Below are 19,213 nucleotides of genomic sequence, written 5' to 3'. Positions count from 1 at the left end.
CCTGACCTCATGGTCCCCCCACCTCGGCCTCCCAAAGCACCGGGATTACAGGCATGAGTCACTGTGCCCAACCACCAACTCATTTTTTTAAAACTGGCAAAGAAAGAGAAAGATTTAAGTATCTAGTCTGTCTTTTCCTTATAACTTGAACCACTGAGTGACCAAATAGTAAGTGTGAGGAAATTTCTCTTTACGAAAGCATATCCACTAGTGACTGAACAAGGGATGACAGCATTAGAATATGTAGCATTTTGTAATCCCTAATGGAGCTAGACATTGATCATCATTTCTTTTTATCTGTGGTCTTTAATTTTTTTTTTTATTGAATCCAAAAATGGCTTCACAGACAACTCTTTAGTTAATTACATATGGGTCCAGTTTCATCTGAGGTTCTAGAGATCATGAATCAGACAATTAGGCTGGAGTTGTAATGGTTGAATTAATAGGTGGTATTCCTGGCTTACCCTGAGTCATTACTGAGAAATTGCATTCTCCAAATTACCTGTCTCTAAAACAGATAATTTGTACCTACCTCTTAGAGTTTCTCAAGTTTTCTGCTTGTTAAATCAAGTTCTAGATAGCTATTAAAATGCTTTGAGAACTATTAAATGAAAACTCACAGAATGTGCTGTAGAGATGCTGGGTATTTTTTAATCAGTGTCTTGGGTGAAGCATATGTAGTCCCCCAGACCTCAAGTGGTGCTTGCTCTCAATTTGTAATGGGAAAAGCTGCCTAAATGTATGGTGACGCCTGTTCTCGATGTTCCTTAGTAGGTGACTGGCTCATTTATGCACTTCTCAATGCTGTAGGCTGCATGTTAAAGAAAGCTGTCTGTCTTAATCAGGTTCTAACAGCTGCAGTCAGGAACTGTGTCAGGGCCTGGTTTCTAGTTTGACCACGGCGGTATGGGGATTTTATTTGTGGTTCCGCAAGTCTAGAATTTACTTCCTCTCTGTGGTTTCTGCAAACCAGTCTCACCTTCCAGGCTATGTGTGATTTCCTCATTTTATGGAAGTTTTTTTTTTGTTTTTTTTTTTTTTAAGCACAGTGCTTTTGGACTCATCAAAATAAAAATACTTTAAAGTTTTAAAAAGGGGTAACTAAAAATGTCTACTTGAAGCTACCTAGTCAGTTTCTCAGGCATTAGTTTTAATGGGACTGTTAAATACTGGGGTTGAATAAGTGTGGTTCACACTGAGGAAATCTAAGGGAGAGTAGGTGCCCTGCAGCCCCTAGCAGAAGTAAGTATAGCAGAGAGCTAGGGCAAAGCTTGGCATAGTGCATTGTTCTTAACCTGGTTATACTCTTCATGCCTATCTAGTGACTCACAGAGAACACTTTCATGAATCAGATAATCGGGCTGGCATTCATGCAGTCCTTATCCAGTTGTATAATAAATGGGTAGTTTGTGATGATTTAAAAAAAAAAAAAAAAAAGAAAAACTCTGGGTGCAAGAGAGGAAAAAGTCATTCCAGATCAACTTTGCAGAGTTTGAAGAAGGATAAACTACCCTAATTAATGACAGACTTGGGTTCAAAGGACAGTGGGCTGTTTTTCAGTGTTAAAAGTCAACCACGTTGAGGCGGAGCAGTGTGGTTTTGAGGAGAGAGGAGCTTGCACCCGGCATACCTAAACTCAGCCTGGCCTGCCACTGTCCCACCTGGGTTCATGGACACATCAGTTTCTTCATCTGCGACGTGGAGCTGGTCATATTACCTCAGAGGTGTTGCGATGACCAAATGAAATAATACTGTATTTTATCAAATGTCAAATGAGGTTGACGATAAGTCACACCCTTATTTTTGTACCACTAAAAAGAAGAAATGCTGCCAGTTAAACTAATCTGAGGTGTGAGATGCAGCTGAACTTCAGAGATGCAGTGGACAAACTACGTCGTCTTTTTCTTTCTCTTCTCCCTTAACCATCCAAATGCATCTTAAAAAATCAGTAAAAAACAATGTGAAAGTGCTTTGCTATATAATTCTCAGGAGTCACATTTAATTTTTGTTTTGTGAATCAGGGGAGTGAAGCACAGAAGAAATAATTCCAGCAGTCTGGCGCAGTGGCTCATGCCTGTAATCCCAGCACTTTGGGAGGCTGAGGTGGGAGGCACACTTGAGCCCAGGAGTTCGAGACCAGTCTGGACAACGTAGTGAGGCCCCCATCTCTTAATAGAAAAAAAAAAGAAGAAATTCCAGTGGGGAAGCACAGGCTTCACTTGTCTGGATGAGTGAACAGCTCACTGCAAGGAGGAAGAGAAGAAAATTGTCCCTCTTGGTCTTCATTCATAAGAATTGGCTCTCCGTGGCTCAAGCTCCTCACTTAGTTTAGGTTTTCCAGATGGACACAAGTGTGTCTGTAGTTAGGGAATTCTTGTTCTCAGTGAAAGCTGACTTCCTCCAGATTGGTTTTAAGAGGAATCACCTAGTTACCGCCTGTGTTAAATGTATGGGCTTTCCTCTGTTTTAGACTTTGTTGATTTAGAACTTGGAGGTTCTCGACACCCCTTGGTTAACTGTATTATTCTTAAGCACAGACTGAGCCCGCTTGTAACAATGGTGTTTCAGCATTGCTTTCCCAAAGGGACCTTTTGTTATTGAAAAAGAACTGATTTCTGTTTGCAGTTCATTTTAGACTTCCCTGATTCACTGAAGCTTATTTTGGATTCAAGAATGTGTTTTGCTCACCTAGGAGTTTGGGTTAGTTTTTCTTTTCTTCAAGTACCCTAGCTTCATTTAAGAAAAAAATAGCCTCATTAATTTATCTCTCTGCCTTCCTTTTGGTGCATTTGAACACTTAATTAGCCATAGATGAGGATTTATTTTTTTTTTTTTTTAATTTTTATTTTTTGAGACAGGGTCTTGCTCTGTCATCCAGACTGGAGTGCAGTGATGTGCTTATGGCTCACTGTAGCCTCCTCCTCCAGGCTCAAGCCATCCTCCCACCTCAGGCTTCTGAGTAGCTGGGACTTCAGGCATGTGTCACTACGCCCAGCTCATTTTTATTTTTCTTTTTGTTTTTATTTTTTGTAGAGATGGAGTCTCACTTTGTTGCCCAGGCTGGTCTCAAACTCCTGGGCTCAAGTGATCCTCCCACCTTGGCCTCCCAAAGTGCTGGGATTACAGGCATGCTCACTGTGCCTGTCATAAATGAGGATTTTAAGGAAAAGTTTATTTCTCAGTAAAACTCCAGTAGCTGAGACTTTAACAGTTTGCTCTGACAAAGAAAAGTTTCACAAGTACCCTAGTTGAATAAGATGTTTTCCGGATAACGAAGAACTTGCTAAACATAAGATGTAAAAATCTTTATGCTCTAGATAGGGATGAGAAAAGGCCAGGCAGTAAAATATTTTAGGCTTTGTGGCTCACAGGCAGTATCCTTGGCATATTCTTTTTTTTTTTTCCAACAGCCCCTTAAAGATGTAGAAATCGTTCTTCTCTGGGGAGTCCGGGGAGGCCCCCCACGCAACAGCAGGCTGCAGGCTGTAGTCTGCAGACCGCCTCCCTCCCTGCTTATCGTGACCAGGGCTCCTTGGAGCAATGGCTGGTTCTCAAGCAGAGTAGGGAAAATATGAGGAGTGCCCGGAAGTAAGGAAGAGTTGGAGAAAAAGGGAAGGATGGGGCGTGCCAAAAAGATACGGGAGTCCCCTTAACAGAGCTCCCAGTGGACAAGGCTGGAACCATTGGAGCCACAAAATAAGTGATGATGACTTTGGATTACAGCCCAGAGAATAAATATCCATGAGTCCATAAGTATATACGTGACTGAATAAAATAAATAAGGGGAGGAGAGGGGACCAATCTTCCTTACAAAATTCTAAATAACGAATGTAGAAGAAACGAGGGAAATAGAAAATTACCTTCCAAACATCACAGTAGTAATTGCTGTCGGCAAGATGTGTTGACAGATGCAGAAAACTGGTGTGCAAGACCTGAAGGAGAAACAGGCAGTTGCATAGCCTCAAAGTTTCTTCCCCCTGATATTACTAATTACTGGAGGGTTTTTAACCTGTGTCTGCAGACTCTCTACCACTCCTCCCTCCAGGAAGTACAGCTTATGTCCCTTCCCTGTGGGCCAGCATTGCTTTCGAGGAATAGAGTATGAGAAGGGAAAGGTAGGCCTGCAGTGGTTTGGTGATGCCTGGTGGGAGCCACCTGGCCCACGGGATCAAAGGTCACCTCACCAGGCGGAGGTCATGCACCCTACTGTGCAAGCAGGACAGTTCACCCCACTGGAATTCTCTAACTACCTTGGTCTTATCCTGAGAAGACATTGGGTGGCCCCAGTTGAGAGACATTCCACAAAATAACTGACCAGCACTCTTCAGAAGTGTCAAGAGTTATGAAATGCAAGGAAAGACGAGAACCTGTCAGAGACTGGAGGAGCTGAGGGACACGTGGTGATTAAATGCAACATTGGTAGTTTGGATTGAATCCTGAAAAGAAAAAAGGACTAAAGTGGAGAAAACAGTAAAATCTGAATAAAGCCTGAAGTTCACTTCATAACATTTGTTACCAGCGTTACTGTCCTAGTTTTGATCAGCATATTGTGGTAATGTACGATGTTAGCATTAGTGGAAGCTGGGTGAAGGGTGTATGCGAACTCTCTGTATTATCTCTGTAACTCCTCTGTAAATCTAAATTATTTCAAAGAAACAACAGCTTCTTATCCTGGATGGATCATCAGTTTTTTCTCGAGCATTATTTTATTAATCCTTGCACCCATTTGTATGTAGAGGAAACTATTGTTTCACTAATTAAAGTTGATTTTGGAATGTACATTTTTTAATATTATTTCTCTCTCTTTCCAGGGGAGGCGCCACCTGCTGCAGAAGTTTCCTCATCTTTTGTGATCCTGTGTGTGTGCAGTTTAATAATATTAATAGCGTTAATTGCAAACTGTGTATCCTGCTGTAAGGACCCAGAAATAGACTTTAAGGTGAGCACAGAGGGTAGGAACATTTAAAATGGTCTTCCAGTATGTTTTTCCATAGAATAACTGGATAGCACAGTCCTTTGGGAGCAGACATCAGCAGATTTTTTTCCCCTAATGGCCAAATAGTAAATATTTTCTACCTTAGTGAATATGTGGGCCACACAGTCTCTACAACAGCAACTCAGCTCTGCCAGGATAGACACTGTTAACAAATGGTCATGGCTTTGTGCCAATAAAACTTTATTTACAGAAATAGGTTTGGATTTGGTGCACCAGCTGTAGTTTGCTGCGCCTCCATTATTGACAGTAAGCACTTGCCTGTAGTGAGTTGAGGTTTTTGCTGAGTGAAGAGTGAAGCGTGGTGATTGAATTTACTGTCCATAAGGCCTATGAGGAAGAGCAAGATGGTTGTTCCCCTCCACCCCCAAACTTCTGTAGGCTGGTGAATTTGTGGTCATCAAGGTTACTGAGGCAAAGGGATCCCCCAGTGTGTTTTGTGAGAGAGGAAGATCATCGAAACCTCGAGTTCCCTAACAGGGAGGAGGAGGCTGCGATTGTAAAGTCCTGGCCAGGGAGGGTAATAGAGAAGATCTGGTTGTAGCAGCAGACAGTGGAATCAACCAGTGAAGCAGCCGGGAAGGCCTCTAGAACTTACTGCATGCCTGCTGGAGTGTATTCGACCTGTGTAAATACTTGTCATAAAGGAATACATGGGGAGAAAGAAGGAAGAAATGCAGGTGTGCGGAGAAAATAGTCCTTAATATTGCTCCCTGTTGACCGCACAGGACTGACCCAGGAGTCTGGAGGGCCAGTGGTTCAAATTGAGGGGAAAAAAAAGGTCGTCTTCTGGCTAAAGCCTTGTTTTCCCTGGACATGGGGCCCTGGTCTTTAGAACCTCATGGCTGTTTGTGTGTGCTGTCTTTACCCCGAGCCTTCTGGTAGCCCTGAGGAGAAACAGAGATATGCTGTTTTCTTGGGTCAGCACTGGCCATATACACACAGAGGGCTGAGAACCCAGGAGGGCAGTCGGAAAACACTGGTGGAGATCAGTTCCTTTAGAAGATTTTGCCCCAGACCTATAGAGTTTTACTCACAGCAATCAGTCCCTAGGCCTTAGAACCCCTACAGATACTGCTGTGGCCCCTGCTGACTGCACTAGTAGTAGGGGCACAGTTGTAGGTGGACAGTTTGTGTCCCTTGCTTGTTAGTCTTGCTGTGGGACTTTGCACAGAAACCTGGCCATTTCAGGACATAGATAAAGCCTGATCAGTGTTGCTGATACCAAAATCCAGTCTCCATCTCACATTTCATGATGCCTCGTTCTTGCCTTGGATCATGCAAAGCTTTTTGAATCTCAGGATTGAATGCGGGAGTTCATCTGAGAGCCAGGAATCTGTGTTGTTACTGAGCTTCCCCGGTAGTGCTGGCACAGGGGCCGCAGTGTCTTAGAGCACTCTCCAGCTCTAGAGTCTGTGCGACTGTATAAGAGTATTTCCATCTGTGATTTGTTGGCTTTCTCTAGATTTAAAGCTATGCAGTTTTAGAGCTGATGGTCCATGGAAGTCATTCTACAGACCAGGAGGCTACAGTCTGGTAACACAGGTGACTTGCCCACATTCATCCAGACAGCCAGCGGCAAAACTTTAAAAGTGACCCAGGCTTATCTCATTTTTCTTCGTTTCGTTTTTCAGACAGGGTCTCTCTCTGTCACCCAGGCTGGATCACACTTCACTGCAGCCTCAACCTCCCAGGCTCAATCAATCCTCCCACCTTAGCCTCCTGAGTAGCCGAGGTTACTGCAGGCACACGCCATCATGCCCAGCTAAGTTTTATATTTTTTGTAGACACAGGGTTTCACCATGTTGCCCAGGCTGGTCTTGAACTCCTGGGCTCAAGTGATCCTCCCACCCCTGCCTCCCAAAGTACTAGGAATACAGGCGTGAGCCACCGTGCCTGGCCATTTTTCTTATTTTTATACGTTACCTGGTCCGAATCTGGAGAATCATCTGTTGGTATATCTAGTGGTACGTCATGCTGCTGCCAAATTTTGAATGGCATTATTTTAAGGTAGGAGCAACGGACAAAATCATTTTACAGAGAGAGCCCTATTTAGGAATGTCCAAAAGAAAAATTGAAGGATTTCCTCTTGTTCAAAAATACCCTCCCAGACTGAAGTTACAGTACCTCATTTTTCTTGCTTCCCACTCCATCAATACAAATAGCAATAATGTCCTTTAATGCATTGGAGAACATATATGAGAATAATGTCTTCTCACATGCATATGGAGACACAAGTGTTAGAGAAATCTACCATTGTAACTTTTAGTTTCTTTCTTGTATTGGATTGCGGGGCTAGAAGAGGTGATAGAAAAATTGAAAATAAAAGTTCATAGACCGTTCAGTGGAGAACAGTCTTGTTCGCTGATCTGTTCCCAGCTTCTGTTGTGGTGCCTAGAGGGGTGGTACATGTTAATTATCTGAACAAATGATTTGATGAATAACTTGATAATTGGCTGTGTCTATGGTAAATTGACATGGATATCAAGGTATACCAGTTCACCAGAATGGTGACAGGAAGAGTTGCGATAGCTTCCCACCAAACGTCATGTAAAAGGTTTCCACAACTTTATTTATTTATTTATTTTTTGAGACAGGGTCTTGCTCTGTCACCCAGCCTTGACCTCCCAGGCTCAGGCAATCCTCCCTCAGCCTCCTGAGTAGCTAGGACTACTCCAGTAGTCCCACGCCACCACACCTGGTTAATTTTTAAAAATTATTATTTGTAGAAACAGGGTCTTGCCATGTTGCCCAGGCTGGTCTAGAGCTCTTGGGCTCAAGTGATCCACCTGCCTCAGCCTCCCAAAGTGCTGGGATTACAGGCATGAGCCACTTCACCTGGCTGCATCCAGAGTTGTAAAGTTGTCATCTTTAGAAAGCCAGTTTTTTTTAGTGACCTTTGTGGGTCAGATCCTGGTGGTTTTTTTAGCTAGTTTAGTAATGTTTCCATTGTTACTCTTTTCAGAGAAATAGAACTCACTTAAAAATATCTTTTCTGAGTCTTTCAACATTTATTGTAATAGAAATCACATTTCAATTAGAAATGCATATACAACTTTAAAATAAAATGATTTATTTTGATTCAGTAGGCAAAGAATCGTGTCACAAAAGTAGTAATTTTAAAATAATTGCTTGGCCAGGCTAACACCTATAATCCTAACACTTTGGGAGACTTAGACAGGAGGGTTGCTTGAGCTCAGGAGTTTGAGACCAGCCTGGGCAACAAAGACTCTGCCGCTACAGAAAAAAAAAAATATCAAAAAATTAGCGTAGCGTGGTGATGCATGCCTATGGCCCCAGCTACTCAGGAGGCTGAGGTAGGAGGCTCGTTTGGGCCCTGGAGGTTCAGGCTGCAGTGAGCCATGATCATGCCACTATGCTCCAGCCACTGTCCAGCCAGGCAATAGACCAAAACCTTGCCTCAAAAAAAAAAAAAAAAAAAAAAAAAAGAATTGCTTAAACTGTAGGGTCATTTAAAAGTAAATTTTTAAGCCTAGAAGAGTATTTTCGTGTAAATTCCATTGCATTTAACTTCAAACTAACAGTTTTAAAAGTTACATGAAATATGTGTAATTTATTTTCCTGTCTTACGTATTCTGCTGTTTGGAGTCAGAGAACACAATTACATATGTTTTTTACTTAACATTAAGTACAAACTGGAAAGAAAAAAATTGTGGCAGCAAGGTCCAAATGAGTGCATAAATATGTTCCTATTTTAAGTGTTAGCCAATGGTTTTTTAATGCTCTGTTTCGTTTTAGGAATTTGAAGATAATTTTGATGATGAGATAGATTTCACACCACCAGCAGAAGATACCCCCTCTGTTCAGTCCCCAGCAGAGGTCTTCACACTTTCAGTACCAAATATTTCTCTCCCAGCTCCCTCGCAATTCCAGCCTTCTGTAGGTAAGACCATACAGCCTAATGCCACATTGTCATGAGTTGTTCCTGAGATGTGAGAGTGGGAGCCTAGCTATCATAAATATTGGACTGCCCATCTCCTCTTTGGTTTATTTCTCTTCCTTCTGCTCCCAGTGAAGCTGAATTCTAGTGGTCAGGCCCATTGTATTCCTGCAGTAGCGTTGTCTTCTCCTTTCTGGACCCTGGGTCTGGTATGAGAATAAAACGCATCTCTTTGATTCATTGACATTGAACACCTGGACAGAACTCCCAGGCTGTGTTCTGGAGCTGGTTTCTCTGCTAGTTCTGGCTACGGCTCACCTTGCTGAGTAGGACACTGCTGGCTTCCACTTGAATGCCCTGCGTTTGGGTAGGAGAGGAATGTTTGGATATGTTAATCAGGTTGACTTTTCTCAGCTTCTTCAGATAGAGGTTTGATTCTATGTTAATTGATGTCTTGTGAAAAAATAGAATGTGACTAGTTTTTTTTAGAGTTTGAAATTTAAGCCCTTTTTAGAGTTAGAACTTTTTGTGGTCTTAAGAAATTCTTATTCTGTGATTAAAATAATACCTTTTAAAAAATATTTTAAGCTTTTGCTTTGACAAAAGAAGTAGGTTCAAGAAGTAGGGTTTTCTGAGATTGCCGCAAGAAGGCTGTGTAAGTCTGTAGGTGCTAGGACTACCTTTGCCGGTGTGACACGCATTGTGGGCTCTGCTTAGGGCAGAATAAACCCCTGAACTGATACCACTGCAGGCAGGCATGACTACAAGGAAAAACCAGATGAAACATGACATAGCTGGTGCAATTCATTTAAATATATGTAAAGTAAGAATATATTTAAATTTATAGATTTTGCAACATTAAAAAAAAAAAACCTGAAGTGTTTAGCTTTAATTGCTGTAAATAACAATACCCTTACTCCAACCAAAATAATGAAGTTTAGAAGGAGGTCTAATATATTCTTGGGTTAACTTAAGTATACTTACTCTAAATGGAAATATTTTATTGTTGCTTGTTTGATAATTTGCTTTCCTTTATACTTAAGAAAAACCTTTAGAGCCTTCTCAGAGCTTTTACAGGCCCACAGTTGATCACCCGTGGATTCATTTCAAGTAGCTGAATTCCAATTCAGATCAGATTAAGTGGAAAAGGGAATTTTCTGACACATGGACCCAGAGCGTAGGAAGAACAGGGGTTCAGCTGACCTTGGAGACAGCTAGAACCAGGGCCTGGCACACCATCAGCATTTTAATTGATTTCTGATTCTCTCTTCTCTTTGCATATCTGCTGAATCTCTCAGGCAGCTTCTCTGCTCAGTAGGGAGGTTGGCTGCCAGCAGCTCCACACTCATTCCCTTGTAGTTTTATAACCATAGAGGAAAGGAGCTTCTTTCTCTCTGTCCTCAGACCAGAAAGAAAACCCTTTGGAGGGACATTCTGGTTGTCTTCACCTAAGTCACAGGATGCAGAGCCATCACTGGTCAGGAAGGTGGGGACAGACAGACAGCTTCTCTTCAGGATCTACTGGGGATGGATGGGAGCACAGTCAGATGTGGGCAGAAAAGAAATGATGGTGACCTGGGCAGCCATTGTAATTTTGTAAAGCCGTGTACCCTAATATCCCTCTTCATAGGAAGAAATTTTAAATTTCTCTGCATAGAATACCCTCAGAATATTTTTATCATCTTGGGATATGAGAGGCCTTTCCAAGCATGCATCAAATCCAGAATCCATAAAGGAACATACTGCCAAATCTGATTTACGAAAATGAAATATTCTGTATAGAAAAAGACACCACACACAGATTGACACAGTCGCAAAAAATATTTGTAAACTACAAACAGGATTAAAAGCGGTTACATATTAAAAGTACAAACAAATCTGGGAGAAAAAGTAACACGCTACTAGAATAAATAAGCTGAGGACATGAAAGGAGAATCTCAAATGGTCAATAATTGTAGTAACCTCGTTATTAATTAAAGAAGTGCAGACTTAAGCTGATAGCAGATAAGTAAAGACGAAAAGAAATGATACCAGGTAGTGATGGGCGAGCATGTGGAGGGCAGCAGGCAGTCTCATCCACTACGATTAGTGCAGCTATAAATTGCTGAAGATGTTCTTTCTGGAGGGGTAGTCTGGCAACATGTATCAAAATATGAGATATGTTGACTCTTGATCGAGCAGTTCTACTTTTAGTAATTTATCTTTAGGAAATAATTGGGCAAGTGTGCAAATATGCATGTACAAAGGAATTTATTGCAGCGTTGTTTGGCAGGGTAAGATGGAAACAGATTAAATGTCTGTCAGTATGTGATTTGCTAAATTACAGTCAATCGATACAGTGGAGATTTATGTGTTCCTATAAAAGGATCAAGGTGAACTGTATTTGAATATGAAAGATATTTGTGATATATTACATGAAAAAGATATACCACATACAAGCAAGTCTACAAGCTCTACCATTTTTTTTCTTTTTTTAAATGTATTTTATTTTTTTGCATAGATAATATATTCACTTGGTTCAAAAACCATAACATTACAAAAAGTATATATTGAGGCCGGGCACGGTTGTTTATGCCTGTAATCCCAACACTGGGAGGCCGAGGCAGGTGAATCATGAGGTCAGGAGATCGAGACCATCCTGGCTAACACGGTGAAACCCCGTCTCTACTAAAAATAAAAAAAAAAAATTAGCTGGGTGTGGTGGCGGGCACCTGTAGTCCCAGCTACTCGGGAGGCTGATGCAGGAGAATGGTGTGAACCTGGGAGGTGGAGCTTGCAGTGAGCCAAGATCAGGCCACTGCACTCCATCCTGGGGGACAGAGGGAGACTCCGTCTCAAAAAGAAAAAGAAAAAAGAGTATATATATTGGAAGGCCTCCCTGTGGTATTTAAATCTGACCTATTTTCCACCGCTGCCTTCCCTAAGTAACAGCTGCACTTTTGGTTCTTGTTTTTTCATACACCTTTCCAGAATTTGTTGATGCAGGTATCTCCCCTCACTCCCATTTACATTTACTTTAATTTTTTTTGTTTTTTAAAAGACTTTTTGTAGAGAAGTTTGAGGTTCACAGGAAAATTTAGAGGAAGGTAGGTACAGACATATCTATATGCCCTCACCCACACACGTGCATAGTCCTCCTTTTTTTGTTTTTTAACTCAAAGGTGTCATGGTAAATTCATTATTCTGCATCTTGCTTTTTTTCACTTATCAATGTACCTTGGAGATCTTTCCATATCGATGGCATTAAAGCGTATGTATTCTTGCTTCTAGGTTCGTACTATGTAGATTGTATAGTTTAGCACAGTTTATTTAAACAGCCCCTTGTTGATGGATATTTGGCTTGTTTCTTTTTTTTTTTTTTGAGGCGGAGTCACCATCTATCACCAGGCTGGAGTATAGTGGCCGGATCTCAGCACACTGCAAGCTCTGTCTCCCAGGTTTATGCCATTCTCCTGCCTCAGCCTCCCGAGTAGCTGGGACAGCCACCTCGCCCGGCTAGTTTTTTTGTATTATTTTTAGTAGAGGCGGGGGTTTCACCGTGTTAGCCAGGATGGTCTCGATCTCTGACCCCTCGTGATCAGCCCGTCTCGGCCTCCCAAGTGCTGGGATTACAGGCTTGAGCCACCGCGCCCGGCCTTGGCTTGTTTCTAATGTGAAAACAAACAAAGCTTGTATCTGTGTTGTTTTGCAGGTGGTTGTTGTACTGGTATCTGTAGAATACATTTCGTAAAGTGGGTCAAAGAGTGCATGTGTTTATAATTTTGATGGGTCTTGCCAGCTTACCCTCTGCAGGAGTTGTACCAATTTATATTCCTGCCAGTTGAGTATCTAATGGATAATGCCTTTGCTTTTGAAGCTAAATTGGTATCAATTCAAACTGGATTGTTATAAATTTAGGATGCTGACTGTAATCCCCATGGTAACCACTAAAAAATTTACAGAAAAGGAAATGAAGAGGGGGAATCAAAATGGTACACTAAAAAAAAAAAAAAAAAAAAAAAAATCACACATATACAAAAAAGGATTTTTTGATGAACAGGGTTCCTGATTTTAATATAGTAAATTTTATAGTTTTTTTAGAGTTTGAAATTTAAGCCCTTTTTAGAGTTAGAACTTTTTGTGGTCTTAAGAAATTCTTTCTTATTCTGTGATTAAAATAATACCTTTTAAAAAATATTTTAAGCTTTTGCTTTGAGATTTAGATATAAAACCCATCTTGAGTTGATTTTTGAGGATGGTGTTAGGAGGAAATCCAACTTCAGCTTTCCTTATAGATTGCTGTGGTTTTTCAGCTTCATTCATTCACTGATCCTTCCTTTTCTCTCTGCCTCCATGTGTGTATGGTTCTATTTTAGGCTTTCTATTCTCTGTCATTAATTTGTGTATTTCTTGTCCCAATACCATTCTCTTAATCATAATCATGTCATAATAACGTGAATTGCAAATATTTCTCAAATTCTGTATATTCTCTTTCACTCTCTTGATAGTGTCCTTTGATGCATAAAAGTTTTCCAATTTAATTTTGATGAAGTCCAGTTTATCTGTTTTTTACTTTTATTGCTTGTGCTTTTGGTGTCATGTTTAAGAAACTATTGCCAAATCCCTGGTCATGAAGATTTGTCTCTCTGTTGTCTTCTATGAGTTTTACAGTTTTAGCTCTTGCTCTTTGATCAATTTCGATTTAATTCTTTTTATATGGTGTGAGGTAAGGATCCACCTTAATTCTTTTATACATAGATATCCAGTTGTCTCAGTTAACAGTGTTTGAGAGACTGTTCTTTTCCTATTGCATTGTCTTGGAACCCTTTTTGAAAATCAATTTACCATATTTGTTTGGGTTTATTTCTGGACTCTCGGCTGTATGTCCAGCTTGATACAGACTCTTGATCTGTATATCCGTCCCTATGCCAGTACCACACCATTTTGATTACTGTAGCTTTTGTTTTATAGTAAGTTTTGAAATCAAGATATATGAGTCTTCTTTGTTTTTCTTTTTCAAAATCCTTTTGCCTATTTGGGATTTCTTAAAATTCCAACTGAATGTAAGGACCAGCCTTCCTATTTCTGTAAAACAGGCCACTGGGATTCTGATAGTTTTTTTTTTTTTTTTAATAAGTCTAGTCTAGTCAACCAGTGGGAGTGGGAGAAGGAACAAAATAATCTGTAGTGGTTGTAATCAAGGAAAAATTTTTTGATGTACATTTTGATTCCTTTCTCATTCCCTTTAGATTGTATTTTTAGATGTTTTCTTAGGGATTACAATGATTACAATTAACATCCCAAATTGATAACACTTCTGAATTGATAACAGCTTAGGTTCAACAGCACACAAACTCTGCTCCTATACAGCTCAGTCCCATCCCTTTATGTTGTTGTCACAAATTATATCTTTATACATTTTGTGCCTATTAACACAGTTATAATTTTTTTAATGCATTCATATTTTAAATGTGTAGGAAATGAAAAGAGGAGTTAGACACCAATAATAAAGTAATAATGGCTTTTGTATTTACCTATATAGTTACCTTTACTGGAGATCTTTATTTCTTCAGATGGCTTTGAGTTACTGTTTAGTGTCCTTTTATTTCAGCCTGGAGGACTCCCATTAGCTTTTTTTGTATGGCAGGTATACTGGCAGCAAACTCCCTAAACATTTGTTTATCTCAGAACGTCTTAATTTCTCCTTCATTTTTAAAAGATAGTTTGGCCAGATATAGAATTCACAGGTATTTGCTTTCAGCACTTTCTCTGTGTCATCCCACTGCCTTCTAGCCCCCACGGATTCTTTTGAGTAATTGGTTGTTAATCTTATTGAGGATCCCTTGTACGTGATGAATTGCTTTTCTCTTGCTGCTTTCAGGATTCTCTCTTTGATTTTCTATAGTTTGTCTCTCAGTGTGAATCTCTTTGAGTTTATCTTACTTTTTTTTTTTTTAAGTCTCGCTTTGTCACCCAGGCTAGATTGCAGTGGTGCAATCACGGTTTACTGCAGCCTCAATTTCTGGGCTCAAGTGATCCTCCCACCTCAGCCTCCCAAGTAGCTGGGACTACAAGTGCATGCTACCACTCCTGACTAATTTATTTTTAATTTCTTTTTTTTTTTGAGACGGAGTCTCGCTCTGTCGCCCAGGCTGGAGTGCAGTGGCCGGATCTCAGCTCACTGCAAGCTCTGCCTCCCAGGTTTACGCCATTCTCCTGCCTCAGCCTCCCGAGTAGCTGGGACTACAGGCGCCCGCCACCTCGCCCAGCTGTTTTTTTTTTGTATTTTTTAGTAGAGACGGGGTTTCACTGTGTTCGCCAGGATGGTCTCGATCTCCTGACCTCGTGATCCGCCCGTCTCGGCCTCCCAAAGTGCTGGGATTACAGGCTTGAGCCACCGCGCCCGGCCTTAATTTCTTATAGAGACAGAATCTCACTGTGTTGCCTAAGCTGGTCTCAAACTTCTGGGCTCAAGCAGTCCTCCCACCTCAGCCTCCCAAAGTGTTGAGATTACAGGCATGAGCCACTGTGCCTGACCAAGTTTATCTTACTTGGAGTTTTTTGAATGTGTAGATTCATGCCGTTTCCTTTTCTCTCTCACCTCCTTCTGGGACTCTAATGGATAATATGTCTCTTGGTTTATTTGACGGTGTCCCACAAGTTCCTTGGGCTCTGTTCCTTTTTCTTCATCCTTTTTCCTTTCTGCTTTTCAGACTAGGTAACTTCATTTGATCCATCTTTAAGTTCACTGATTCTGTCCGCCCAAATTTGTTGTTGAAACACTTAACTGTGCTTTTCAAGTCAAGCTTCTTCTAGAATTTCTAGAGAAATTCTTCTCTATTTTGGGGAAACTCATTCTCCTGGTTTCCTTTGGTTCTTTGTCCATCATTTCCTTTAACTCTCTGAACATACTCACTACAGTTGATGTAAAGTCTTGTCTAGGCCGGGCATGGTGGCTCACGCCTGTAATTCCAGCACTTTGAGAGGCCAAGGTCAGGAGTTTGAGACCAGCCTCGACAACATAGTGAAACCCCATCTCTGCAAAAAAATATAAAAATTAGAGGTGTGGTAGCTTGTGCCTGTAGTCCCAGCTACTCAGGAGGTTGAGGTAGGAGAATCACTTGAACCCGAGAGGCAGAGGTTGCATTTAGAGATTGCGCCATTGCACTCCAGCCTGAGTGACAGAGTGAGACCCTGTCTCAAAGAAAAAAAATTAGGCCAGGTGTGATGGCTTATGCCTGTAATCCCAGCACTTTGTGAGGCCGATGTGGGTGGATCACATGAGGTCAGGAGTTCGAGACTAGCCTGCCCAACATGGGGAAACCCATCTCTATGAAAAATACAAAAAAAGTTAGCCAGGCATGCTGATGCTTGCCTGTAGTCCCAGCCACTTGGGAGGCTGAGGCAGGAGAATCACTTGAGCCCGGCAGGCAGAGGTTGCAGTGAGCCAAGATTGTGCCGCTGCACTCCAGCCTGGGTGACAGAGCGAGACTGAATCTCAAAAAAAAAAAAGAAAAAAAAAATTAATTAAAAAAATAAAGTCTTAGGCCAGGCGCAGTGGCTAATGCCTGTAATCCCAGCACTTTGGGAGGCCGAGGCAGGCAGATCGATCACAAGGTCAAGAGATTGAGACCATCCTGGCTAACACGGTGAAACCTTGTCTCTACTAAAAATACAAAAAATTAGTGGCCGGGCGCCGTGGCTCACGCCTGTAATCCCAGCACTTTGGGAGGCCGAGGTGGGCGGATCACTTGAGGTCAGGAGTTCAAGACCAGCCTGGACAACCTGGTGAAACCCCGTCTGTACTAAAAATACAAAAATTAGCCAGGCGTGGTGGTGCATGCTTGTAATCCCAGCTACCCGGGAGGCTGAGGCAGGAGAATCACTTGAACCCAGGAGGCAGAGGCTGCAGTGAGCTGAGATCGCGCCATTGCACTCCAGCCTGGGGGACAGAGCGAAACTCCGTCTCAAAAAAAAAAAAAAAAAAAAATTAGCTGTGCGTGGTGGCGGACACCTGTAGTCCCAGCTACTCTGGAGGCTGAGACAGGAGAATGGTGTGAATACGGGAGGTGGAGCTTGCAGTGAGCTGAGATTGTGCCACTGCACTGTGGCCAGGGTGACAGAGAGAGACTCCGTCTCAAAAAATAATAATAATAAATAAAAATAAAAAATAAAGTCATATCTAATAATTAGTCCAATATCTGTTTTCTCAGTGACAGTTTCCGTTCGTTCATTTTTACCTGTGAATGGGCCACATTTTTGTTTCTTTGCATGTTCATAATTTTTTTGTTGGAAACTGGACATTTTGAATAATGTGATGTGCAAAAGAGAAGTAGTAGTAAAGAAAGAAAACAAAAAATAATGTCTAGGTCTTTGCAGATTGGCTCTGTTAGGGCACTCCTTCAACACCTAGCCAGGCCGTTTATAACCCTGCCTTAGCCTTCACTTCCTTCTTGTGTTGGGCCTGGAGACCAGCCCCAGCTGAAAGCCTGTGTTCTTCTTAGCCTTTCTGAGCACGCATCCTGCCCTGAGCATACACGTGGCTATCTAGGTTCCCTTCTACACGGGAGCTTTCCAAAGCCCCCTTTCTCCTCCGAAATCTCACTCCCCAGCTCTTCTGCCAAAGCTTTCAGCATGTGTACTGTTGGTCTTGACTGTTATTTTTTGCCCTAGGTGGCAGTAGCTTGTTCTCATTTGCCTTTTGCTGTTTTCGAGGAATATGTGACCACTCCATCCTGATAGAATTGTGAGTTTTGTGAAACCAAGAGAAACCACTTGTGGCAGTTCCTCAGGGCAACCCTAGTTAGGTCAAGACAAACATAGTTCCTTGGGAATAAGGTCCACTGTGCTTCCTGTGGACCCTGGTATCCACCGGGGAACACAGGTCATCTTTTAGACTGAGGCTGCACTGAGGAGGGAGATTGGGGAAGGTAGGGTAAGTTAAAGCTACAAAGATATTCTACCCTGTGTCAGTGGACTTTCTCCTGGCTCGCTTTGGTTGCTGTAAATCTTTGACCATCTTCTAGAGTTTTTATAAGGTTGACACTGGCAGTTTAAAAACAATCTTTCAGTGTTTCTTGGAAGGGACGGCTGCCAGAGGAGATGTCTCTGCTCCACCATTCCCACTGCTGTCACCGTTTCCACTTCTGTCAGTTAATTCGACAGGTGCAGTTAAATGGTGCTGGAGCGACTGGATATTCATTGGCAAACAAATGACCTTTGATCCATACCTTGCACCATATGTAAAAATTAACTCAGAATGCGTCATAAACCTAAATGTAGAACCTAAAATTATAAAACTTCTAGAATAAACTCTTTATAATCTTTAGTTAGACAAAGATTTATTAGATAGGACACTAAAAGCACCATTCACAAAAGGAAATACTTATAAATTGGACCTTTTCAAAATTACTTTTTGGAAATTCAAATTCAGATTTTAAAATTTAAAATGTTTTGGAAAACAGTGTTAAGAGAATGAAAAGTCAAGTCATGGACATTTGCAAATTACGTATTTGTGAAAGGACTTGGTTTCAGAAGATAGAAAGAACTTTCAAAACTCAATAAGAAACAGCCCAATAAAAATGAGGCAAAGCTTTGCATAGATATGTCACCTCAGAAGATATACAGATGGCAGATAGGCAAATGAGAAGGGACTTGGCATCATTAGGCATTAGGAAAATAAAAATGAAAAGTAAGATTGCGTACCCTTTAGAATAGCTAAGATGAATAAGACTGACTACACCAAGTGGTGGCAAAGAGACAGAGCAACTGGAACCCTCATGTGCTGGTCATCTTTTAGGAAGCAGCTGGCAGCTTCTTGAAAAGTTAAAGAGACACCTCCCGTATAATCTCACCATTCCTCTTCTTCGTATTTATTCAAGAGAAATGAAAGCATTTGTCCCTACAAAGATTTGCATGCATGTATTTATAGCACCTTGATTTGTGATAGCCTCAACCTGTAAACGACATGAATGTCCATCCCCTTGTGAATGAATAAGCAAACTGTGGTATATTCATTCAGGGGAAATCTCTTTGTCATAAAAGTAAGAATAAACTCTTGATATACTCCAGACCTTGATTGAATCTTAAAATAATTTATATAAGCCATACCGTCGAAAAAAGAGTATATACCGTATGATTCTGGTTGCATAACAGTTTAGAAAATGCAAATTATAGTGCAGAAAGCACGTGAATGGTTGTGCAGAGATGGGGGCAGGTGGAAGGGATTACTAGTGGGTATGAGAAGACTTGGGGGTAATGGAGATGTTGCATATTTTATTTAGGTGATGGTTCCACAGGTGCATACAAATATTAATGTGTATCAAAGTGTGTACTTTAAA

General features: G+C 41.3%; 1 protein-coding gene across 2 annotated transcripts in view; it reads left to right on the top strand.

Moving 5' to 3' along the window:
• The window catches only part of LMTK2 (lemur tyrosine kinase 2), a 111,128-nt gene that overhangs the window by 30,862 nt on the left and 61,053 nt on the right, over nt 1-19,213 (top strand). For both annotated transcript variants that reach the window (XM_021935663.2, XM_003895719.4), the window contains exons 2-3: nt 4,812-4,939; nt 8,753-8,897. In XM_021935663.2, the coding sequence (XP_021791355.2) occupies nt 4,812-4,939; nt 8,753-8,897 (273 nt within the window). The remainder of the gene's footprint in view (nt 1-4,811; nt 4,940-8,752; nt 8,898-19,213) is intronic.

This window comes from Papio anubis, chromosome 4 (genome assembly GCF_008728515.1).
Source record: "Papio anubis isolate 15944 chromosome 4, Panubis1.0, whole genome shotgun sequence".
In the NCBI taxonomy this organism is placed as follows: domain Eukaryota; kingdom Metazoa; phylum Chordata; class Mammalia; order Primates; family Cercopithecidae; genus Papio; species Papio anubis.
Note: the sequence above shows the minus strand (reverse complement) of the source record. Positions and strands in the feature narration are given on the sequence as shown.